Source organism: Acartia tonsa, chromosome 6 (genome assembly GCF_053477335.1).
Source record: "Acartia tonsa isolate MP-2025a chromosome 6, ASM5347733v1, whole genome shotgun sequence".
Taxonomy (NCBI): domain Eukaryota; kingdom Metazoa; phylum Arthropoda; class Copepoda; order Calanoida; family Acartiidae; genus Acartia; species Acartia tonsa.
Genome location: NC_137265.1, coordinates 25779375 through 25804947, shown reverse-complemented (window position 1 = coordinate 25804947; position 25573 = coordinate 25779375). Strand labels below are relative to the sequence as shown.

Here is a 25573-nt window from a genome sequence, read left to right as displayed (position 1 = left end):
TTACTGTATTTCTTTATATTTTTTGCAGCCACTTTATAACAACAATGGTTTTATGTGAGTTCAGAAAAAGTCAAGTCACTTTACGATTGAAGTTAAAATGGGTTACTTAACTGTTTATAATTAATATTTATATTATAGCAAACGTTGCTAAATTAATTTTGATACGGTACTGACCACAACAGTTCTCGTTAAAATATCATCCAGTTGCGCTACTTATAATACCTGTGTTGACAATTTTGCTAGTTTTCCCGCCAAATCTCCATCTGCCGAGATTTTGACACTACTGGGAGGTATGACTGGAGTTCGGGTTCCTGCACCTCGCTTGATTGGAGTCTAGAATAACAATAGTTAGTTAAAACTATAAAAATACTATTTTTTATATATTAAAAATTTTTATGTATCAGGTTATGACTGGTATTAGCTTGATTAGAACTAGTAGACACATTTCCACTATTTTGAATATTATACATAAAATTACAGGAATAGGACAATGGAAGATAAAACAATTTTCCTTCGGTTGACTATCTATAATACAAAGTAGAACGATGTCTGTCTGTCCGTCTGACCGTCTGTCCGTCTGTCTGTCTGTCCCTTAAGATCTCGGTAACCACTGAACCGGTCGGATTCTACTCTTCAGGGTATCTACCTATTGGTCCTGTGGTGGTTTTAAGCTATTTTCTCGGGGGGTGGGACACCCCCAACCCCCCTAAAAACCAAAAAATCCCCCCCCATTTTTTTTTTTTTATTTTTTTTTTTTTTTGAAGGAGGTTTCCATGGTCCTACGATTTTCGCAATAATTTTTTTTATCACCTCTTGGGGCAAAGCCCCTAGAGGCTAGGGGCGAAGCCGCTAGTACATAAAATTACAGGAATAGAACAATGGAAGATAAAACAATTTTCCTTCCGTTGACTAAAATACAAGTTTAGCCCTCTTAAATATTTGGGTAAAAGATTAATTAATCTCAATTTTCATGTCCCTACCTCTTCCTATTCTAAGACAAATTTACCTCAGGTGCAGAACGTCTGCCTTGCCCAGGAATTGGATCAATGACAACATCACTGAAGGTCCTGCCAACATCTTCACTGCTGCTTCCAGAACTTCCGGAATCACCTCCCCGACCTCCTTTGCTAGCCACAGACACTCCAACACGTCCATCATAACTGAAATCCTTCTTAAGCACGCCTCTGGCCGGAGGTGGCGGATGCGAAACATTTGAATTTCGCATTGATGACGACATTTGTAGGGTATCATCGGAAACAGCTGTTGAAACAGACGATGACGTCATACTAATGGCGCCAAAATCGTTTTTGAGAATACTTTTTCGTGGTACTTTCGATAGGGATGATATTCCACGCATTTCTGGACCCATGTGCTCTCTGTTTTTCAGAATACCTGTCATCAATCAAAATTAATTCAAGTCAAAAGTACTTTAATTCTTTTTCTTAATATCCAATTAGTAAGATTGACGGTAAAAAATCCATTAGTAGTACCTACTCCAGAAACATAAATTTAGATAAAAAAAATATACAACAAGAAGCAGAATACTTTTCAGTGAACAATCTTTCTTTGGAGCCAGAGCCTAGCATTTAGGCAGATTGAGATTACTAAACTAGGTACTATCAACCATTGAAATAAAATGACTTGTAATTATAATTTTCCTGGTATAAGCTCATCCCCACTTGAGAAAGCCTTTTCCTGGCTTGACTCTCTGTACAGAGGTATGGGTCCAGTCACTGGTGTCAACTCTCCTCCACCTAATTAACAACATTTCAAATTTCCGCTTATAATTGACAAAATGGTGATGTTTGGGTATGGTGCTTATGGGCATCCCTCCTAAACCTTTCTTAACAAAACCTTACAAAAGAATAAAAATAATTTTTACAAACATTTGAGTATTTTACAAAATGCGGAAAATTGAAGTGTTCATTCCTGGAATAGATTGAACTCTGGTAGGAACAGGTTTGAAGGCAGAGGGCCTTGCCAGTGGCTGTGCTAGAGGTGGTGAACTTGTCCTTGTTGGACTCGCCATACTTACACCCAAGGATGACGGCCTCATTAACATCACAGGTGAAGAGGAACTTAGTGGAGGAGGACTGCCAGCAGTTGACAACAGCTGAGCTTGTTGTCTGTTTGGGCTATACTGCAGGGATTGATCTCCACTTGGGCTATGCTGATGGTACTGGTGAGGTGATGAGGATGACGGGGGTGGACTAGAGAGAAGCTTCCTGCTAAATGAACTACTTGTTATTGCCTGGAAGTGTCCAATAGATTCTTGGTGTTGACTGTTGAAAGAAAACAGTGGAGGAGGAGATGGATTTGATGCTCCCTTATCCACAGCTGGACTAGACAATGACCTGCGAGACTGTTGTAACAAACTTCGCTCCCGCTGGCGTCCCACATTTCTGCTAGAATTTCTTTGCAACGGTGGCGGTGAAGAAAAATGGCGGGAAAATTGAGCAGATGGCGGTAACGATGATGGAGGTGGTGGTGGACTGCGCACAGGTCTAAACACGGCGGCCGTAGCAGACTTTGGACTAGAAAATTGAGAAACATGTAAGCTTTTGGATGTTGTTTGATTACTAGATAAATTACCGGCAGCTGCGCCTTCGTAGTCTAAATTGCTTCCGCCTTTTGGGCTTGAGCTGCTATCACAAGATGATTGAGAACTTTGCCTGAATGAATGTAATTGTGGCTGCGGCTGCAACATTTCACTTTCTGCCCATTTAAATTGATTTGACGAAGTTGCATTATACTGATTTGTAGCTGCAGACTTGTTAGAACTTGAGGACAAAGTTTCTGATGGTAAAATACTTGATGTTGAAGAAGCATTAGTTCGCGTTGAAGACAAGGATATGCTTACTCCAGAACATTTTGAATCCCCTCCTAAAATAGTAACGTGTTATAAAACTAATAGGCATACAATTGTAATAAAGTGTGTTTCAGGTGTAAAAAGGGGGAGATAGGTTGTGCTAAAATTCCGTTGTGAGTTTTGAGGCTTAAAAACAGAAGTAGAGCGATAATATTCACTAAATATGTGTACCTATTCCTTATTGAATAGAACCATAGATAATTTTTATATATTTATATTTTGTGAATATTATCGTTCTTCTACTGCTTTTAAGCCTTAAGTTAAAACTCACACCGGAATTTTAGCGCAACCTACCTCCCCCTTAATAAGTTAATCTTTTATTTAAAATTGTTAACCTAATTCCTCTAAAGACAGGGGCCGTAACATAGAATAGAGTGGCGAAGACCTAATCCCGGGTATGGGAGAATTTCCCGATGACGGATCCATGAATCCCCTGCGGGCTTTTTCAACCTCATCCACTGTGATAGGCTGCGTTTGGAACCGGCTGTTGCTGTGCTTCCGCCGACGGCGAGAGGAATTACCACTGCCCTGGGAGGGGGGTTGGTGGCTGACAATGTTGTTAATGCTGCCGCTGGTTGAAATAAAAGCAGATCCGGCTATGTTTCCGCTTCCGCCTGCAGTCGATGTTTAAATTATTATTCATATTCTATAAACTTAGATTGTTTCGATTACAGTAGGAAATCTAGCAAGGTAAGAAAATGACTGAACATGTAATAAATAAGCTTTAGGATTAAAATTTTCTTTACATTTTATCCTTAATAAAATGAGTTAATCAAAGCTACTAGGTATTTATAAATGATGTAAAAAATAATTATGCATCCCTGATTTTGGAGGACGTCCAATGGTTGGACCTGCTGACTGATTGTTCTCAATATTGGGTAACCGTTGTACAAGAGATAGTTTTATGTCATCAGAATCTTCCAAAAGGTCTTAAAATTAAAAAGTTAAACATCTTAAGTAAAAAAAAAAACTTTTACCTACAAATTCATTGATCATTATTTTAATATTTTTACTATATTGGGCCATGCTTGGTATTTTAATGCTTTTAATGCTACCATTTATGCCATATATTTTGTCAACCATTGAAGAAAGAATAAATACCTCGTTGTTCGACAATTTGAAGTATTTCTTCTTCCATATCCTGAGAATCTGTATGAAGCTTGATATCTCCCCGCTGCACGTGTCCTGTCCCCGCCATCCAGTTAACATGTCCTTGTGGCCGCCAAGATGATCCTCCATTGTTGCTGCGCTGTTGGTGACTTACCAATCCTGGTGTAATTGGCGGCAGTGGCGGTGAATTTGATCGGCGCTGTTGCGGAGACATTATTCTTAGCCCGCCGCGCTGAATTGGGGAACCTGGACGGCCGCCAGCAGCCGCTGTCGCGCCTCTTGTGGATCGTTGATCATTAGTGTAAGACGGCGAATTCTGTCTACCTTGGGGTCTTGATAAAGGCGGTGAAGAACATGGTAGTTGGGGAGGCGTTGATGTTCTAGGCCTTAACAGCGGTGGTGGTGAAGGCTGTTGCCGTTCTAAACCAAATCCCCCTCCTCCAGAATCAGCCTCTAGCGGAGACACCTGCCTCCAAGGCGGTGGTATTTGTTCAGGCGATGGCGGCGTCTCAACAGGATAGAAATGATGTGAAGGTGAGTATGACTTGCTGGCTGTGTAAGTTGGACTTGCGGCGTTTGCCCCACGCCGCAACTTTGTGGCAGAAATTGGCGATGATGATTTTTCTCGGCGCTTGAGAATTCCCGCCGGCTTTGAATCATCTCTATTCTTGAGTATTGGACGAATAGAAGAGTCAAAGTCAGGAAATTTGACTAAGGGAGAGCTTCGACCTAAAATAAAATTTGTTTGAAAACATTTACAGAAAGAAAGTAATTTGAAATCAATTTTGTGACAAATCTTTTCATAAATTTTAATTTATATCAAAATGATATTTACCTGAACGTACGTCCTCTGGATCTGATGGCAAGGAAGAATGTCGTGTATAATTCCTTCCAGACCTAAAAACAAATATTTTACTCAATTTCGAAAAATGCTATCTTCTGTTAAGTTTCAACAAGTAAAAGTCACGCAACCTTTTCATTCATATTAAATTATAACTCAGTCTTAGGTTTATGTTTAACTAACGTTGAAAACAAAAAAAAACATTTTTTTAAAATTAGTTAAGCTACTGTATAGCCTATGAATGTCCATCGGTCGTCTTAGAAAATTAAAATTGTTGTCATGATATTTTGACTTTTGAGATAAGTTATCAGCAATTTAAATCAATTTGAAATTATGGAAAAATTCAAAATTAGATATTTTAAACATGCTCCAGTAGGGGCAATGAGATTTATATAAACATAATATGTTAGATATATGTTTGCTAGGAGATTTAACATTTTTTTCATTTATACAGCAAAATTCAGTTTGCTATAAATACATCCAAACTTGATAAGTTGCACTGGTGAAAATAAATCTACTGTACTTTTGAAGGATGTGTAAATGGCAGTCCCACGTTAGCCCCTATGACATAAAAGAAAACTGTTCTTTTCATTAAAAATGTTGTTTGATTATGAGTTGTGCTGCTAATCATGTAAAATATTTTCCTTGTTATACTTTTAAACCATACCTGGAAAATTGATAATCTGTGTCTGGGGAGAGTGATCCCTCCGACCTTCTCGACTTGAGAGATGGGGAGAGCGATTCCTCCGACCTCCGGGACTTGAGAATAGACTTTGGTCTATCATCAAGCTCGTCATCTGTACTTCCCTAAAAGTATATTAGTCTTGTCATATATGCCAAATATCTTTTACTTCTAATGATACTTTTGCATGGTTGGGGACTCGAAACCAAATTCGGTGCAACTCACTTTCATGCAAGGTTTTTCAGAGCATCCAGTCAAAGGTCTTACAATAAAAAAAGCTATCCAGGGATCCAAAGGGTTAAGATAATGACCGTTAAATTGATGTAAATTCCCAATGCTGTTATAAAAAATTAACCGTGCTGTAGATTAAAATTAGTGGATGAAACTTTTCAACACTCAACAAATCAAAATTCACTAAGTCTCCCAAGTTGTAAAGCCAACGAATAAGAAAACGTTATCATAAAACTTTGGGGACTAGTGCAATAAACACCTCATTGTTTCTCTCTAATAACTACCTGTTTCTTTTTCAGGATAGACTTTGGTTTGGGTTCCATCCATTCCTCTTCTTCATCCTCCAGATCGAGGTCCAGTTCATCCTGGGAGCCTGACCTGGAACACGTCCTGCTGCTGTTCCGACTCTTCAAGATAGATTTCGTACCTGAATATTAATTTTTAATTGGCATTTTTTCAGATATATTAAAGGGAGGGGGCGGAAGAGACACTTTTTAAAACCAAAACTAAAAGTCAAAGGAACTCAAGTAATAAAGAGTTCCAGCTCTGAGATTGGGCATGGCAGTTGCTATAAAGAGGTACAATATGGAACTGTGAAGAAACGGCGGCGTAACCGCCTTTTCCCGCCGATTTTTTTTTTGTTTTTTTTTCGCCAAATTAGACAACTTTCAATCATCTGAAAAAAATTTTTTTTTCATAAAAGTTTCCCTTAGGAATATTTTCACTTGACACTTATTGACATGTTTGAAATATTACAAGTTTTAAGTGAAAATATAAGGGGAATTTTATGAAAAAAAAGTTTATCCCAGATAAATGAAAGCTAATTGTCTGATTTGGCGAAAATAGGCTAAAAGAAAATTCGGCGGGAAAAGGCGGTTCTGCCGCCGTTTCTTCACCGTTCCTTATTGTACCTCTTGAAAGAGACTGTCATGGAAAATATCAAAGCCTAGCTGTAACTCTTAATTTAGTTGAGTTCCTTTTATTTTTAGTTTTGGTTTCAAGTGTCATTTCCGCCCCCTCCATTTTAAAATACAATGAAATAATTAAACTGAATTAAAATAATCATGCTAACATTAATTTCATTACCTTATCAAGTACAGATTTTAGAGTTTAACATTGCCCAATTTTACAAAAAAAAAATAGGTGACCTAAAATAGGTATTACCTTCGACATCAAGGTCTTCAATACTAGCAGATCTGCTGCAAGTTCTGCTGCTGTTACGACTAGATTTCTTCAATATTCCCCTGAAATAACACAATTTCATAAAGGATTCATTAATCTAATAGTCATAATTGTAAGAGGTGCATTACTAGGTCTTTTGTATATTCCATACGATTAACAGTCCTAGTTATACCTATATGGCCACTACCAGCTTTCGATTTACATTATTTTTATAGGTAAGGTATACATAACAATTTAGGGACTAAATCTCTGGTTTTTAAAGAAATATTTTACATTAACATCTATTTTTGGTCAAAACATAGAAATGCATAAAAAAAATAATTAAGACAGAAAGATTAGATTAACTTGTTTCATTTTCTAAGAAGAAAACAAAAACGGGGAAAAGACTTAATTTACAGTTTTTCCAATATCATTTTTAGGTGTTTATACACGTCTGCAGAATAACTTGTTTTCATACTAATACATAATGTGTATGATAAAAGGAGGATTTGGAAATTGAACCATCTACCGCTAGTATTATAATAGGGCACAATTAACTTACCACTACAAATCCCCAATGAAAAGGATCTAATTGTCAAAAGTCTACTTTATACAGTAAGAGAGGGGACATTGGACAACAAATTATACTCTACTTAAAGTTTTATAAACAGACTCTTTCATTTGTTGACTTTAAAATAAGCAATCTTATTAAATCTTGATTAATTGGTTTGAAATTGCAGTATCCAAACTTAACTTAAATAAAAATAATCTATGGATAATTTTGATATATTATCATTCAGTTTTTACAAAAAAAAATTGGTCCATTGTCATATCCCCTAAGATCTCTAACTCAGGGATCTAAAGGGATAAGACAAAGAACAATAAATAAATATGTACATCCCCGATGATGTACATAAAATTACCCCTTCTGTAGATAAAAATTTAAATTGAAACGTTTGGACAACTTGATGAACCAACCAACCAACCCCAAATTTGTTAAGAAAACGATATTTTAAAACTTTGCAGACTAGTACAATAAACATCCCTATGTCCTCTTCACTCTGTCCCTAACAGCAATGGAAAACTCCTGTCCCTTATAACACTCTGTTCCAATGGTTCATATATGATATCAGCAGAATTTTAGGAAAAAATTGTGAGCGGAGGTGATGAAATGTCTATTTTCCCACATGTAATCAAATATCAGACTACTAGAAAGATATATCTGGGTTACAAAATGGTGCTCATTCACTTCCGCATATTTACATATCCTTAAACTGTTTTATATTAAAAAAGACATAAATAATTCAGATTGGGCGTTAATTGATGAGAAACCCGCCCGCGATTGTGGCTCAACACTGAGCGCATCTGCTCGTCGTTTGGGAGGTGATAGGTTCGAATCTTAGGCTGACTCCGCGTCATAACTAAAGACATTAACATGGTTTTTACTGCTGCTATGTCAGGTGTGCAACATAAATAGTAAGATTAGGAGGGAATTCCTTGGCCCATAAAAAGGCGCAACTCTTTATAATACACAGTAAGATATATAAGTTGGAAAGAATTTTATTGTTAGAGGGAGATTTGAAATCTGCATCAAATTTTAAGGATTTTTATAAAGCTCGTTTTTTGTATAATTTTTTATCTAAAAGCGGAAATACAATTTAAGTTAATTAATTTTGACATCTGTGATTGGTGGATTGAAAACTATCTGCGCTCTGATTGGAGAAGCTAAAGTGCCGTACATCATTCAACCAATTAGAGGGCAGGTAGTTTTCAATCCACCTATCACGGATGTCAAAATTAATTAACTTAAATTGTATTTCTGCTTTTAGATAAAGAATTATACAAAAAAAAACGAATTTTATAAATAAAATCCTTAAAATTTGATGCAGATTTTAAATCTTCCTCTAACATTAAAATTCTTTCCAACTTATATATCCTAATCCACAGTTACGACTTCTCAGACAAAGGTCGTGAAATCAAAGGGTTGGTTGTCTGTTAGATGTTACTTAACCTAATATTCTTGATTTGTTTTGATGATTTATATGAAGTAAGTTATGATGATTTTTTACTGTGATGCATATGCAGAAATGTATACACACTAAGAAAAATAAACTCATTTATCTTTGCACATCTCAGACTAACTAATTGGCAAAATAGCATTAATTTTATAGAAATGTTTTAACAATTAATATAAATAATTGAAATATAGCTTTTGGATGTTAATTCTTGTAGTTGTGTTTGTTGGAAAAAATACAGAGCTAACCAGTTAAAGCCGAAAATACAACAATTTTAGTAACAATAATCAATAATCTGCAGTTGCAGCTAGCCGTCATATATCAATGCTTATAATTGTAAATACCCATGACCAGGTATAAGTTTAACCTAGTCGTGCTTTCAAAACAAATTTTTGGACAATATGCAGTCGCAGCAGCTAAATTCCGGCTGATGATAGCAGAATCATAATAATATACCTATGTAATTCAAAATTTTGGCAAAAGCAAATTAAATCATTCTTGCATGAATAAACCCAATTATTGCAAATTAGCAAAAAAAATATACCTATAAATTTACTTTTACAAATAAAATGTAGAATAAACAAGTTAAAAATAATGCTTAATCAGTTCTCTAGCTCTCAGGTTTCAATTCATTAAAAACAAGAAAAATATCAATCATAATGCGACTTTCAAAATGTATACCTACTAGAAATAGAACAATAGTCCAAAGAACTTAAACACTCTACAAGTAAACGAAACCCATTAAAAAAAAAAGGTTTTCTTTAAAATAAAGAATTTATTTAATATGATTGGGTCCATCAAAAAGATCTTTAACTACTACTGACACACAAATAATATGATATTGTAATATGATTCTAACTATTTATTAAAAATTAATCAACTGCATCTCAAAGCTGGATAGACATACATCCTACACCTTTGAAATCATTTATTTATACCTGGTAACTTCATGTATTCCCGCCTCAGGACTCTGGATGCCACTGTAGGTACTGCTTCCAAAACTGGATTTTCTCTTCAATATACTACTCGTCTTTTCAGGGGAGTGAGCATAATCCTAAACAAGAAAAATTAAAGATTAAGCTTTCCACGAATAAAGAATGTACTTCAATATACCTGAAAATGATAAATATATTGTATTTTTAGGTATAATAGCAGTATCTGATCTAATTGAAATTATATACATTGATTAGCCAGCCACAATCCTTGTATTTTAGATACTCTATAAGCTAAATTTATTTAGTGGCTCATTGGATATCTAAATATTTTTGTTGTGAGACATTTCACAATTGTTGTTTAAGTCAGAACAGGTAATACAAGAACTTATCTTATCTTACTTTACAAATAGTTCTGTTTTATACTTTTTCAATAATATTATCCCAGCCATATGAATTACAAATAACAAGAGTTGGATATAAGATTTGCTTTCAAAATAAATACTAGAAAAGCTCATAAAAGGTGTTTTATGGTTCTGGTATTTTTGGCAGTGCAAACCATTTGGCAAAATCCAGTTGACCCCGTACGTAACCCAAAAATGACCACCTAGTATATTTCTCTCTAATTATGATCGTTAATAAAAAAATATACTTATGCCAAGGTTATTATTCCAAAGGCTAAAAGCTTAAACTGTGGCTCGAACCAAGCAATTTTTATATGTGGAGGAGGGGCTGTTATGGAGAATTCACTAGCAAAAAAATGATTTTTAAACCCCTCTCAGTTATTGAGGAATTAGAAATTTATAAAAACCTATTAACAAATAATGGTATATTTTTAAGACAATTCAGGAAGTTTTCAGCTTCAGTAATAATAGCTATTTCAGAGATAATTTTTGACAGGCAGACGTCATTGAATTATTTGTCATTTGAAATAAAAAAATAACCTACAAAAAAAATTGAACAGTTAGGTACTCAAAATTGTCTATCTAAACTTGATGTTGATATTTTCATGTGTTCATGCCCTCGTTTGGAAAATGCATTTACTCTTATTATAATCCAGGGACAATGGACAGTTTTGTATTATTAATATGTACACTGTACAAGTTCGTAACTTTAGATTCGTAATTCTTAAAATACCCCCTATGTTAAAGTGTTTTTTTGCATATAAAACGTTAAAATATAATAAGTTACAAGACAATGAGTGATTAAAATACCTCTAAAATAGAAACACTAGCCCCAAATAAAATTAAATCCTGATTTAGTAAAATAAAACTAAATTATTCATTTTTCAATATTGATTGTAGGTTATATTTAATTCCCTTCATCCCTGATCCAACCCTACACAACATAGAGTTTTCATTTTTTGATATGAATCATTATTTTAAGGCAGGTCTGATATTGCAATTTCTTATCAAAATTGAAAAGGCCTGGCAAAAAAATGAGATATTAATTTAGAGGCATACCTATAAAAAAAACCTAAAATAATCCCAGGACAAATACAATGGTTTTAATGAATGTTCAACTTAATTTTAATAATAATTAAACTCATAAAAATATTAAGTATAAAACCTATTTGATGTAATGCAATTTTTATATTTATGCAAAGAAATTTTTCAGTGATATTTATTCTTCTTAAACCAATCTTACCAAGCAAAAATAAGAATAAACGAAAACATAAGTTGTAGTTTTTTTTCGACAACTTACCCTGTAAGACTTTCAGATAAAGTTGTGACCTCTCCCTGTATGTGTGAGGTAAAGATATAAGAAAAGTAGGAATATAAGGATAGGACAATGAATGATAATCTAATCTTTACCATAATTTTAACAATTATAACTTCATATTAAAAATATTGTTAATTAGGTAAATTAATACTTATGTTATTTCTCCCTTCCCCAGGGCCTAATATAACAAAAGGCAGAAACTAGTTTTTAAATTTTAATGGAGAAGAACTTTTTACGTGCTCTCTATCCCTGAAGAAAAGTGACTTTACACTGATAGTATTCCATATCTCAAATTAAGTGCATTGGCAGGTCTAGAGAAAACAAGGTCAATTATATCATTAAGTAGCACACCAACAATAAGCTAATATTTACCTAATAATTACAATTTATTAAAACAGTATTTGAAATTCTTATAGATGTTTTGATATATTTACAAGTGATAGCATCTGATATTGTAGCACCATATGTGGGGTATTTCTGCTTCAAGCCAGGGAGGTAGGGGATATTGGGCTGTTTGTTTATTACACTAGTCCCCAAGGTTTTATAATAACGTTTTCTTATTCGTTAGCTTTACAGCTTTTGGTACTTTTTTTGATTGGTTGATTAATAAAGTTCAGTGTCCAAGAAACATTTCAACCTCTAATTGTAATCCACAGAAGGGTTAATTTTGTGTGTCATCGTTTTGGATTAGGGATGTATATTAATTTATCCGCAATCGTCTAATCCCTTTAGATCCCTGGTTAAAAGCGCATTTGTTATAGTGTGTGATAAAGATGAAAAATGTAGACTAAATAATATTCTTTAAGAAAGGATAGGTCGGACTTACGGACATATAGAGTAGCTGCACTTACAATGGTCATATAAAATGTGTAAAAACTGACATTTATGTTTTATTAAAGTAATCTTCTGGCACCTTTCACAAAACTGAAAGTATGTGCGTTTGTGGAGGGGGAGGGGGGGGGGGGGGGGAAGGTTGCATTTAAGCATATAAACCAAAATTGTTCATATGCTAAATTGACATATTACATTTGAGTCATCGCCTAATGGTTATTATAATTATCTACAGAAATAAATTACAAAATTATCCTTAACATGCACCTTTTTTTTATCAAATTGCGTTTCTTCGCTACTTTTATACATCATTAAAATTATTATTGTTTTCATTAATCTCATTAATCAGCACAGTAGTTAATGATAAAATACATTAGAGGAATGTTAAGATAAAGGGCATAAAGAATACAGTGCTTTAGCACAAAGATTATAAAAAGAAATACCTTTCAAAAACACAGACTATGTATTTAAAAACTATGATTAAAAAAAGGGATACTTTTCAACATTTTTTAGGCAGATAATACTTTTAGAAATGAGATAGAAACAAATCAAAACAAATTTCGTAGCAAAATTTTTTTTTGGATTTGAATTCAATCTTACTTACCCAAAAATTACTTTATGAATATTTTTTTTCTCGAATTAATTCAATTAGGTATTGTTTACTGATTGCTACCAAATTACGTATATAAAACAGTGACAAAAAAAATAACGCAACAATAAACAAAATAGGTATAGAAAACAATTATGAAAACTAAACTTACCTCTAATCCAAGATCTTCAGAACTGACTCTTCGTTTCAGAATTGAGGGAATTTCTGAGTCGCTTATTTCAGCTCCCAGAGAATTATCTCTACTTCTTCTGAAATACAAAAAAAAATAATTTAAGCTACTAACAAAAAAATAATTTCTAATATTTTCATCCATTTCTGTTGAGTTCAATGACTGGAACTTTTAAAATAAACCGTGCTTAATAAGAGTTTTTAGAGATTATTCACAAATAGCGAGAAAACGATTTTTTTTACAAATAAACGAAAAGTCTGTCAATCCCTATTAAAATCAAGATATGTAATAAGTGAAAGTTGGACGATAATTCATCGTGTGATTAAAAAAGGTCTCTACTTGACCCCCTTTTATATACATCTTTTACCTGAGAATTGGGAATGGCGCATCCTCCCTGCCACTTGACTCCGAGTCTGGGGAGGGGGTGCGGATCCTCACATGCTCGCTGCGGTTCAGCGGAGATGGGGAGCGAATTCTAACATGCTCGCCCTTTCCATCTTCTCCTACAAATATAATTACATTTTGTTTTAATTTCTATACAATGTATGACTAACGGCTATGTCCCTAGCATCTAAGGGGTAGAGGAGAGTAAAATAGCCCAAAACAATACCAAGACATAATCTTTAAAAAAATAAAAATAACTATTCCGGGAAGATTCCTAAATTGGATAACCCTATCGGTTTAGTGGTTAGCGAGATATTAAAGAACAAATAAAAACCTTGATACTCTATATAATAGGAGAACTGATGATTTTAAGTACCTGTAGATCTGCGCTTCGCCTTGTTGACACCAAAAAGATCGTCCTTGTTCTTGAGTATTGATATAGTTGAGTTAGGTAGCAGCGGGGTCGGGGCTGTCAAGTCTTCAGAGCTCTTTTTCAAGATTGGCCTAAATACCAAGAATAAGGTATGATCATTGATGTGTTTCAAAGCTGGTTAGAAAGGGGGATTCTAATGTATCTTTTTTAATTTTGAGGGGGTAAAAATAATGGGTTCTTAAAGTTTAAGGGAGGAAAACACCCCCTGGACTTCTACACCATTGATTTAAATCAGGTAAGTTTATTTGGTATCTTTATCTATAGCTATCCTTTTCTCTGGACTAAAACCAGACAGAGGGACAGATGTACATTCAAGTTCTTTGTAGAGAATAAATGTCTTATTGTCTATAATATAAGTTATGCATGAAACATAACAAATGTCAACAGATTTCTCATGTATACATACAAATCAACTAAAAATAAGACACAGCAAATGAAGATCAACCAAAAATTACTCTATTTTTTTTTGGGGGGGGGGGGGAGGGGAATTAGAAGGGATTGAAACAAGGTAAAAAATCATACCTTTCCCCCCTCCCACAAAACAGAGAGAAACGTTAGAATAAAAAATATTCAACTATTTAAAATGCTGTTTTGAAGGAACACTTTTAGTCATAATATGTATAACAAAGCAAAGTATAATACAAAGCCAATCCTTTCATTACATTTGACAAGCAGATACAAAGTTTTTGGGAAGGTTGCTAACTAATTTTGGATATACCTAATATATTTTAGGTAAAAGATTTTTTATTGACTTTATACAGTAATTACACCCGAACTAAACCTTTTTAAACATTTGCTTTTTGAATTGTTTCCTATTAGCACCAGCTTATAGTTACGTTAAAATCACCTTATTTTGCATGTTTTTAGAGCAAAATTATTTTATAGTTGTAAACTTGACTTAAGAAAGGCATTTGATAACGTAATAAATGAAAATACTAACAATATACCTAATTTAGTTGGAAATATTTAATAATATTTTAAGCATTTATTTACCCAACCCCCTCACCCTTTATTACTTAGAAATCATATTACCCAAGGATCTAAAGGGATAAGACAATCACCAATATTTTAATGTACATACCCAACGATGTTAAACAAAATTATACCTTCTTTAGATAAAAATTAGTGGTTAAAGCGTTTGAACAATCAACTTAATGAATTCAATAAAATTCATTAAATTCCCCATAGTTGTAAGCCAACGAATAAGAAAACGTGATTATAAAACATTGGGGACTAGTGTAATAAACCCAATATTACCTAAGATTAACAGGTGTCGACTCCGTGGTTGGTTCTGTGAATGTTGATGACGGATCTGGCATGGAAAATGAGGAAGATCTGCCCCGCACTAGTTGTCCTCCTTGTCCTTGCTGACTTACTAAAATATAATAAATCCCTTGAAATGATAAATAATTTTAAAGATTTGAAATTTAGTTTATCGATATCAAGAAAATAACCTCATTTGTTCTGAAAAATTAAAAAGCTTTCCATAAAGGTAAGGTAGTATAGTGCACAAAATTGGTTACAGAAATAGCTAATAAAAACAACTTTTGATTTTATTGATATACAGGAGCTAAGAGGATTGCCCAATATCTTAAACTATTAAAGGTAGAATTGATCCATAAGTAAGTTTAATATTCCATTGCCCTATTCCAGTAACACTCAGTTACCCTGGATAATCCAACAATGTTTTGCAAGAATAAAATTAAGTGAAACGGAATTCTAAAGTAAATTACTTAGGGGCCAATAACTTAAGAGTGTGATTATCGGATTTTTTAAGCCAAATTATTTATATACACAGTCCATTATATTACGCGACGAATGCCTACAAACCTGGCTGTACAGCTGACAACTTTCAGCCATCTGATGAAAAACTCTGTACCTGAAGCATCGATAAAGCTGGTAATTCTTCCGCTGGATGTCTCTGCTAGGTTTCCTGTGCTACCACTGGCTACCTCTGCTCCAGGATTAGATTCCCAGAATAGTTTACCCTGAAAAATATATTTATTTTTAGTACAAAGATTACATTACAATTAGGAACGACTAACTTCTTGACTTGAAAATTTTAAGATTGCTCAGCTAATAATTCATCCATTTTACATCTTTATCCTCTAAGATCTCGTAGACAGTTGGTATATATATAATCGTTCCATTATTTTCAAGGAAGTAGAGGGCAGGAAATACGCTATTTTTAAGGAAGCTACGCTAACCTCCCCTTATGGTGGCATTTGAAAAAAAAACTCTTCACATTTTTTTCTTATAAATAAAGTAAATGAGTGGGGGAGGGGGGGGGGTAGACCTTAGGGACTACAGGTGTAAACTTTTGATCCTAATTACTGATTTGTAAGTTAATGAAACTAACAACAATGTAAGGAATATAAAATTTATAAATCAAATATTCATACATAAATCTACATCTGACTTAGCAGTTTCATGTCAAAGACATTGAAACATACTCTATAAAGCTTATACCAGAATTGTAATTGAGGAAAGAAAAAAAAGTTAAATAGAGTAGACTATTATATAAAAAGTCAGCTCCTTATAATCTAAAACTAGCTACTTCGCCCCTAGAGGCCTCTATTGTTGATTTCTCTTGAAAAGATGGACGTACCCTCCGCAAAAAAAGTTTAAAAAACATTCCTAGACTTTTAAGAAGCTTAACTGTAAAAAAAGAACCGTATCGGTGCAACAGTTAAAAATATCTAAAGACAGAAGTCCTTTTTACCATTACATTAGGATTTACTTTTAAGAAACGTGGTCATGTTCATGCAAGTTTTAACAAATTGTTTTAAAATGTGTGCATAGCAGTATATAAAATCATGTCTCAAAAGTTAGCAGTTTTGCCTATGTGTGTAAAGGAAGCATTTCATTTATGTACCATAAGTTTGAAAAAAAAACAGGTTTATAATTTTTCTTATTATCAGTCATAAGTATTTTTAATGTTCAATAAAATCTAAGTTCTCCATTTTAGAGAAGCTCTATATAGGTCCTGGGATAGTGTGATGCTATTTCTTTGCTGACCCTCCCCTTTTCAATAGAGTTCCTTAATGCATAGGACGCAGTCACGGTGTATGGTGCTTGACATCAATATATCCCGTCGACAATCTTGTTATCAATAGGATGTTAGTCTAATACTAAATAAGAGGCTTAAAAACGTTTTTTGTTAAAGCTAAGTAGGTTAGTAACAGTGGCGTATGGAAGGGGTTCATCCCCCCCCCCCCCCCTCCCCCTTAAATTTGAAATTGGCCAGGCCTTCCTTCGTCTTTTTTCACCCCAAAATGATTTTATAATACGATGGTGAATTGCTATGGACACTACTGGTTAAAACAAAGTAGCAGTTTCCTAACCATAATTACATTTCTTTGATAAACATGACATTGCAGACTGAAGGAAAGTTGGAAGTAATAGCATGAATATATTAATAAAACAGATTTATTTCAGACAGTTATTTCATAAGAGGATGGCGGCCAAAGAAGGGGTAAGAAACACACTTTCAATTACTACTAAAATCTTCTTCAGCTATGACAAGCGCTGAACAGATGCAACAAGTGAGTAACAGAGCCATTGCTCATTATAATGGGGCTCCTAAACTAATAAGCGAAAAAAGGACTAGCTTTCAATAAAATTTGCTACAAAAAATAATCATAAACATACTTAAACATCTAATATAGCATATTTATTTCCTAATTTTCACAAGCATAATATTTAATCTATCTTTAAGATGAAAAATACAAATTTACTAAAGTACACATATTTTTGAATGCTTAGTAGAAACAAACCTTAACCGGACCACTACTAAGGTTTCCAGACTGAGTATTCCTATTGGTTTCCAAGATTTTACTGGACACACATACATCCAGATAGTTTAGTATAGAGGAAAGCTAAAATAAAAATATAAATCTATTTTATATATTCCTTCCATCCCTGGTAGCTACTTGTCTATTCTGTATTAATACTGTCTACCTGCAGAGATGTATGGATAATCAAATCAGGGAGCGGGGATAGGACAAAGGATGATAAATTAATTTATAACTAAACTTTCTACCTTCCTCCACCTAATCCAAAAAAAATTTTAATATAAATTGTTTATTGCCCAATCCACGAATCCCTGGAATAATATACTCCCAAGTAAATATTTCAGCTATTTTCATTGAAATTTTCATACATTTTTATCAACATCAGGTTGAACGATTTTTTTTACAAAGAATTTTAATTGTTTCTCTTATATGTTGTTCTTTACATTAAAAAGCAACCCTAATTTTCAAATTTTATGTTGAAAAGCAGAATTGTTTGAGGTTTGGGAAGCAAATTATGAAATTATTAAAAACTCTGAAGTAACCACATCTATGAATTATGAAAAACAAGGATGACAACATCCATAATACATAGCGAAGCTGATATTCAATACCTGATAATTTCAGCCGTCAATCCTGAATAGGAATCGAGAAAATCACGAGAACATATAAATCTAGGAATCGATCTAGCACCTCAATAAATAAGATAAATGTTAATTAAACCTGGCGAGTACATGTAAAATGTGAAATTAATTAATCCTTATGTATATTGAAAAGAGGTTGAGAAAATCACAAAAACTTGAAAATCTAGGAATCGATCTAGCACCCCATATAACAGACAGATTGAAAAAAACAATGTATAGATTAGATGGGCATATGTCATAGGAATCTTCACTAAATGTGTCTATATTGAATCGGAGCCGAGAAAATCACGTTTGCCCATTTCCGTGTCTAACGGACAAACGGACGGATAGATATTTGGAATTATAGAGTAGCTTCGCTACTAAAAAATAACTTTTTGTGAGAGGTATTTTTCCATGATTTTAGTCCTCATATTTAATGTATGAAATTTGAGTTACTTTTCCGAAAAAAAATAATAAAATCTCAAGAAAATTTGAGATTTTTTTTCAATTACAATTATGTTTTTGTCTCGACAGCAGTTACAAGATTTATCCAAGATAATATGCAGCCACAGCCTTGTTCAGCAAACCAAATTAGCATTTAAACTTATCAATCAATAAAGCCACAAAAGTAAAAAAAATTGGAAATTTTAGGCGCAACACATTGGGACCGAAAATCCAACTTAGCCGACTAAATTTTGTTTAACAGTAAGACAATAATCTAAAGCCGCAACCGAGAAAGCAAAAAAAAATTTGAAAGCGTTGTTTGTATTAATATCATTTATAAGAATCAAACCTGTTTTTAAGTTAATTGTAAGTTATGCTTTGTCTTGAATATAATAACAAGATACATATGCGGAATTGCATGCACACAACAATTTTGATATCAATAAATAATAGCTTTTACCATTTGTAAATAAAATATTACTCTCAAATATCAACTTCTTAAATGTGGTTGGAAACAATGGAAAATTGTAAATCAATTATAGAAAGAATATTTTTTACTAAACTAAGATTATTTTTACGTCCAAGTGTAGGTATAGATTGCGGAGTTCAGTGATTTACACATAAAAGAAGCAAGAAAATAGTTACTAAATGACATAACCTACTAATATAAATATTTATAAATTCAATTGTTCTGCTTTTACATCAGCCTATACCAATTACAAAATTAATTAAATCACAAAACCTGGCGTGTTTTTCAGCTGTCGTTGGGAGGGAACACATCGTAAAATTGACGTCCTCTCCATTTGCCCCCCCAAATAATATTTTAGATTTATTTCCCTTGTTGGTTATACCTTATTCCTGTATTTATATTATACCAAGAAGAAAATTTGATAAGAGCTTTTTACAGAAAAAATTGAATACAATGTGTTGGACAACCAATATCCGCCAAATATGGTTTTGGTTAGTGTGCATTCACTCACGCATATCTACACATCCGCATAAAGCATAGTAATTCATATTAGCAAAGACAAAAAAACAATCAAAGGGTGTTTTTTAATAACCTAATCAGAGTAGCGCAAGGGAAATTAGGTAGTTACAGTTTATGCTGAAGTAAAAATATGCAGTTGTGGTGATTCAATAATGTGATACTAGTGGGGAAATAAACGCACAACATTTGGTTTCTCTGCAGTAGTTCTTCGGGAATGAAGAATAGACATTATAACTTTTAAAGGGATTGCTTAGAAACTGTCCAAGTAATGGGTATTGTTTTTCATTATGTTGACGAACAAAATTAAAGGCGGTAGGTAATATTTTACCCCTCATTCCCAATTGCAGAATTAACCATCGACCTCTTTAAGATTATAAACACCCTCCTTCCTCCCCCACCCCACCCCCCTAATAAAAAGCTTAGACGTCCTTGCTTGGCAAAATGTTGTACCTCCAAAGCTAAAATTCATGATAGATTTCATTTCGTGTTCTTTAGACTAAAACAGAGTGTTTGATAGATGCTTTTTAATATTTTTTTTGTATTTAGGACCTTCGTCCCTAATAAATTCTTTTACTGTTATTAGTATTTTGTTTACCAATTTTTAAAAGACAATGCTTTTGAATTTATACGGTGAGAAATTATCCAGATGCAATTACACCGGGTGGATGTTAGATAAACACACAGGTAGAACCATATTATTGAAGGTCATGAATGAAAATGACAGTTTCCGAGCAACACAATGCCGTGTTTGCTGATACCTACATAAAAGTAAAAAATTTCACTATCAGGAATGTTGAGATTTTCTTATTACATCAAATGTGAATTTTCTAGTATTTACTAGTTTACAATACCTAGTGAATGAATATTTTTAAGAAAGATTTTCAAACTTATAATATAAAGGGCGTCAGCGAATAATTGTCCTACAGTTGTTAAGCCTTGCATGGTGATTCCTTCAACAATGAGGTAGATATTTAAATGCGTAGCAACTCTATGTAGTAGGTTCGTTTTAAAAATTATAATTTATCTTTAATAAATTTTATTTTTAAAGTGTACTTCCTAGGACGACTGAGAATAATATTTTCTGCGAAAGCATCTTTTAAATCAATTTAAACCACCCTGTATCATATTGTAAATAATATTCTATTTCTTCTTATTTTTTTTTGTTATGGTTCCTTTGTTCGTCTGTCAGTTCGCTTTGCTTTTATAATTTAAAAAAGCAATCCAAATCTGAATATATAATCTAGTAAGAAAAAGGAATATTTTTTTTCTGGAAATGAATGTATTCGTAATGGATGAGAGAACAGACGGACATGCGAATTGAAAAGAAAACTGAAATGTTCTGACCTGCTATATTATTAAAATTGTTTCACTTCAACATTTACATTAACATCATATTCATAAGTTTTATCACAACAATACTTTCACAATTTAATTTCAATTTTTCATGCTTTCTTAATAAGAGTAAAACACAAACTACTAAAGTTTGCAGAGTGTTTGTATGTGTATGTGTGTGTGAGTGTGTGTGTGTGTGAGTGTTTGAGGGGTGCACGCAACTTTTTAGCTCCGACATGTTGTCGTGTTTTCTCTCGGAGAAGAGTGTCCATACAATGTTTATCAGGGAAAGAAAAATAATAGCTAATTCTTCATAAAAAATAGTCAAATATTAATCCAAAAGTTAAAGTAGAAAATAATAATAAAAAAAACTATGGTTGCATTGATATATCCTGGGAGGGTTTAATGCTATTTTTAAACCGAAAAAAAACTTGGAAAGCTAGTCAGACCCAAAAAAAGGTATCTTAATTTTTAGATTCTATAAATATGCTTCTTAAATTTTTCGTTGTTTTTAAATGACACTAAACGCTGCATCACATTAAATAGATAAATATCTATATCTACTCCCCTTATGTTATTTTCTTCCCTAAAATTCTGGTGTGCAATCACTAGAGCATATCTTTAAAAGCAAGTAAAACAGCAAATTATTATTAGAGCAACATAATGAATTAATCACTTTATACAATAAAGATTGTTTAGAGTCTCTATTTGCTATTATGTTGTGTTTTATGCAAATATGAAAGACTTTTCAGATATGCCACTTTTACGGGATTGCTAGAGCCCCTACAATTGTCTGTTTTCTCCAATTCTCCGCTATTTCTTGTTACAGATGGGGATATTAAATTAATCATTTTAAAAAGTGAAACTTTTCAACATTCAGACTACGTCCGTCCATGCGACAGTAACGGATGACTCTCAATTTCATTAAGGCATAATAGAATCGTTCTTTTTACTAATCATTTTTCTGATGATTCCAACAGTTAGGTACAATTTAGAAAGCACAGTAACTTCATTATCATAACCAAACAGTGAAAAAAAACACATTTTAAACAAGATGATTTTTAGCCGTTTTGGCAACAAATTATGTACCTGTGCATGGTTTAAAAAATCTACAGCAAAAAAACTCTGCTTTTAAGTTCGCATTAATGTAGATAACATTTATAATTCATCCATAAATAAGCCTAGAAAAGTTGGAGGCAAAATATTAATCTGCTGAAGAAATATCCCTTTCTCCCTGCTTGTACTAGCATTTCCCATTGGAGTTTAAACATTAAAATGGTTACAAACATGAAATGCCATCTTGTTAAAAAAAAAAACTTTTCTACAGTTATCATCTGTCAGTCAATCGATCAGAACTAACATTTATTTTATAATTACGGAGACAACAGGGACGGTTAAGATACTCTAAACACAGTATGTCTCTTTTATTAAGTAAAGAACTTAGAGTATTTTAAGGTTGATTTTCTTGCATAAGTTTTTCTTTTATAGATATTTTCACTTTGGTTTATAATATAGTACATCAAAACAAAATATACGGATGACGGGATGTGACACATGAAGAAGAAAAAATCATTAGCAAAAAGTCAAAAAAGGTTTGTTAAAATTTAAGATTTACATAAAAACAGTTGTTGTGTTCATTATGATACATTTTGGGTCAGTGATGATTAATTTTACAAAGTAGAAAAAGCTTTTCTTAAATCGCCATAATTTCTCAGGTGAAATAAGTTTATTTTTACCTGTGCTGCTTCTAGTAGCTGTTCGTCCTCCTGGCTGAGCTGGCTCACAACTCTGGAGGCCCCATTTATAGTGTGACTGCTGGCTCCAGGTAAAGAGTGAGAACCACCTCCAGGTAGAGAAAGGGTGTCTGTTCCTATCTGTGCATGGAGGGTACTTGAACATGAGGACATACTAACTGGACGTATTTCTAAAACAAAACAATATCTTTAAATAAATAAATAAAGGGGTAACAACATTGTAACGTATTTGAGTTATTAGCAGGTGTGTGTAATTATTCAGATCTCATAAACAGCTCAAAGTATAGGAAAATCTAGCAATTTTTCTTAGACCAGTTTTCAAATGACTGATATGAGTAAAGTAGTATTTACCTGAGTTAGCCTGGACGAGGCTAAGCCTAGGTGCAGGTATTGGTGGTACAACCCGCTGTTGGGACTGTTCTCCAGCCATACCCATCCTATAGGTTGGCTCCTCCCCTAGACTTCGGTAAGTATTGTCACCTGTATATATTCTCCATAATAAAATAAGTTTAAATTTGAAATGCATTGAATAGAAATAGAATCTATTATATTTGAGCCAGAAGTGATTCCTGCCACTAACTTTAAAAAATCCCATTGAATACATATACCCTAGCCTATTCTTAGTTTATTTATTAAATGAATGTCAATATGTGCAAGTCTATGTTATTGTTCAGTCTACCAGATATGCAAACGGGTATGAATTTATAGAATACTAAAAACTAGAATTTGACTTCTTTCCATACTAAAAGTACCATCCAATCCCCCCCCCCCCTTTTTTATAGAAAAAAAGTTAGAAAATGATAGTTAAAACATGTTTAAGTGTCCAATGATAACATTTATATATGTAAATATATTCCTAAAGTTGGAAACGAATCTCCTCTAAATGTGACAGCTGCACCACTTGTATAGAATTGCTGTGAAGATGATGGACTACTAGTAGTATACTGGGGATTAGTAACATTACCAGTTGGCAAGGATTGTTTAGACCGGTTGTTGTAATCCACCAGAAAGTCCTAAAAGCAATGAATAATATAGCAACGCAGCTACTATTGATTAAAGGGGGGGGGGGAAGAGGCTTTAATGCAACCAAGGATTACTCATTCCACATGTTATCCTGAAAATCGGATTTTAAAATTGCCATTTGTGACTGATTACGAGATGGTTGCATTCAAAAAAACGCCCCCCTAACAAATAAAAATTTGTATCCGAGGTAATTTTGCAATGATCAATACAAACACGTGTGGAACCTGCATCTACTCTATGAATAATAGGTCCAAATATTAAGATACTGAAGCTATAAATGTTACACATGTACTAAGTGCTAGGTATTATATCTTTAATTAATCTTACACTGAGAACCACGAACATAATATAGATTTAGAGCAATTGCAATTATCGTTAAACTCTATATTAAATAAATAGTTACATTTACTTAATACAGGTTCCTGAGATGCTACAGAACAAGATGATACTGATGACGACCTGAACAATGGAATGGATAATGATGAAATTGATGTTGTTGAAAATATGATTGAAGATGATATTGATGACTATAACCCTAATGATGGATATGATGGAAATAATCTTGAAGATGACAATAACAAATAGCTTTCTGCAATACAATCAAGTCATCAATATAACAATAGCCACAAATCCAATTATTTTAATAAAGCACTCATCAATCAGACAGTTTGTATTTTCAACTTAAACATTCATAATGATTTTATTGAAGTCTTAAAGTTTTATCAATTTCTTTTATACAAACTTTTATTCAAAGCTTTATTGGCCTTATGTTTTATAAACAAAAGATTAGCAGCAATATTTAAAAGACATTTTATTTATTAAATATTTAGCCCGGAGTGCTCCCCATGTAAAATGTGACATATTGAAATGTGATGATGAATCTTGCAAATTGAAATGTTCACACTCTACACGGGGAGCACAAAGGAACACTAACCTATCTCTTTTAGACCATTGAGCTTACGGTTTTGTATGGCTACAATGATGACATTGAGAACAGCTCCACACTAGGTGAGTCACCAACTAATGTATATAATGTGCAACTGAAAGGGACTCTGATTGCGACTTCAAAATGGTCGCTACTAAAAAATAATCAGCTGTTCTTACCTGGCAAGTTTTTAGCACCTCTTCTTCGTTGAACTCCACACTCTCTACCCCAGGAGACAAAGGGGAGGGTAGGCTTGGATCAGGCGACAGGGGGTAGGAGGAGGGAGGCTGCAAGGACAGATGGGGGCCTGGAGGATGGCTTGAAGATGGAGAGAGGATGGTAGTGTTGGAGGATGGGGTGGTGCGCAAGGAAATGGGGAGGTTTACCATTCTGTCTACACTCTTTATAGCCTGGGCAGCTCTGCAGGTCAACTCCTAAATCAAACAAGAACAGTTACGTGAAGTCCCATTCAAAAAGGAAGAAAAACTAAAATGACAACTCTAACTCCTTTCTTAACCTCAACATACTCAATAGCTTCTAAAGATAGAATTAAGCACGTAATATTTTTTATTGACTTAAGTAATATCCCTTATCCCTGAAAATTGATATAATTTACAATTACCTCATATCTGGCAAGAAAATCTGATTTTCTTCTTTCTTTTTCTCCTGTGGGTTTCTCATGGATATCTTCGTCCCTGTTACC

The 25573-nt window shown here is 33.4% G+C and overlaps 2 protein-coding genes across 4 annotated transcripts in view; both read right to left on the bottom strand.

Moving 5' to 3' along the window:
- Nucleotides 1–1413, bottom strand: part of Svil (Supervillin) — an 80349-nt gene extending 78936 nt beyond the window's left edge. For both annotated transcript variants that reach the window (XR_013880571.1, XM_080164084.1), the window contains exons 1-2: nucleotides 1007–1413; nucleotides 223–333 (exon numbers count right to left, since the gene is read on the bottom strand). Coding sequence is in view for 1 of the 2 variants with exons in the window: in XM_080164084.1 (XP_080020210.1) it covers nucleotides 223–333; nucleotides 1007–1399 (504 nt within the window). In the remaining variant the exon portion in view is untranslated. The remainder of the gene's footprint in view (nucleotides 1–222; nucleotides 334–1006) is intronic.
- A 469-nt stretch (nucleotides 1414–1882) lies between these two features.
- The window catches only part of LOC145322227 (uncharacterized), a 123814-nt gene continuing 100123 nt past the window's right edge, over nucleotides 1883–25573 (bottom strand). For both annotated transcript variants that reach the window (XM_080164082.1, XM_080164083.1), the window contains 19 exons: nucleotides 25493–25567; nucleotides 25050–25304; nucleotides 23781–23935; nucleotides 23274–23404; nucleotides 22905–23092; nucleotides 15870–15978; nucleotides 15248–15365; nucleotides 13934–14061; nucleotides 13541–13676; nucleotides 13156–13252; nucleotides 9848–9963; nucleotides 6898–6977; nucleotides 6018–6160; nucleotides 5488–5627; nucleotides 4815–4876; nucleotides 3971–4708; nucleotides 3694–3798; nucleotides 3205–3486; nucleotides 1883–2883 (listed from right to left, as the gene is read on the bottom strand). In XM_080164082.1, the coding sequence (XP_080020208.1) occupies nucleotides 1898–2883; nucleotides 3205–3486; nucleotides 3694–3798; nucleotides 3971–4708; nucleotides 4815–4876; nucleotides 5488–5627; nucleotides 6018–6160; nucleotides 6898–6977; nucleotides 9848–9963; nucleotides 13156–13252; nucleotides 13541–13676; nucleotides 13934–14061; nucleotides 15248–15365; nucleotides 15870–15978; nucleotides 22905–23092; nucleotides 23274–23404; nucleotides 23781–23935; nucleotides 25050–25304; nucleotides 25493–25567 (4044 nt within the window). In that variant the 3' untranslated portion in view covers nucleotides 1883–1897. The remainder of the gene's footprint in view (nucleotides 2884–3204; nucleotides 3487–3693; nucleotides 3799–3970; nucleotides 4709–4814; nucleotides 4877–5487; nucleotides 5628–6017; nucleotides 6161–6897; nucleotides 6978–9847; nucleotides 9964–13155; nucleotides 13253–13540; nucleotides 13677–13933; nucleotides 14062–15247; nucleotides 15366–15869; nucleotides 15979–22904; nucleotides 23093–23273; nucleotides 23405–23780; nucleotides 23936–25049; nucleotides 25305–25492; nucleotides 25568–25573) is intronic.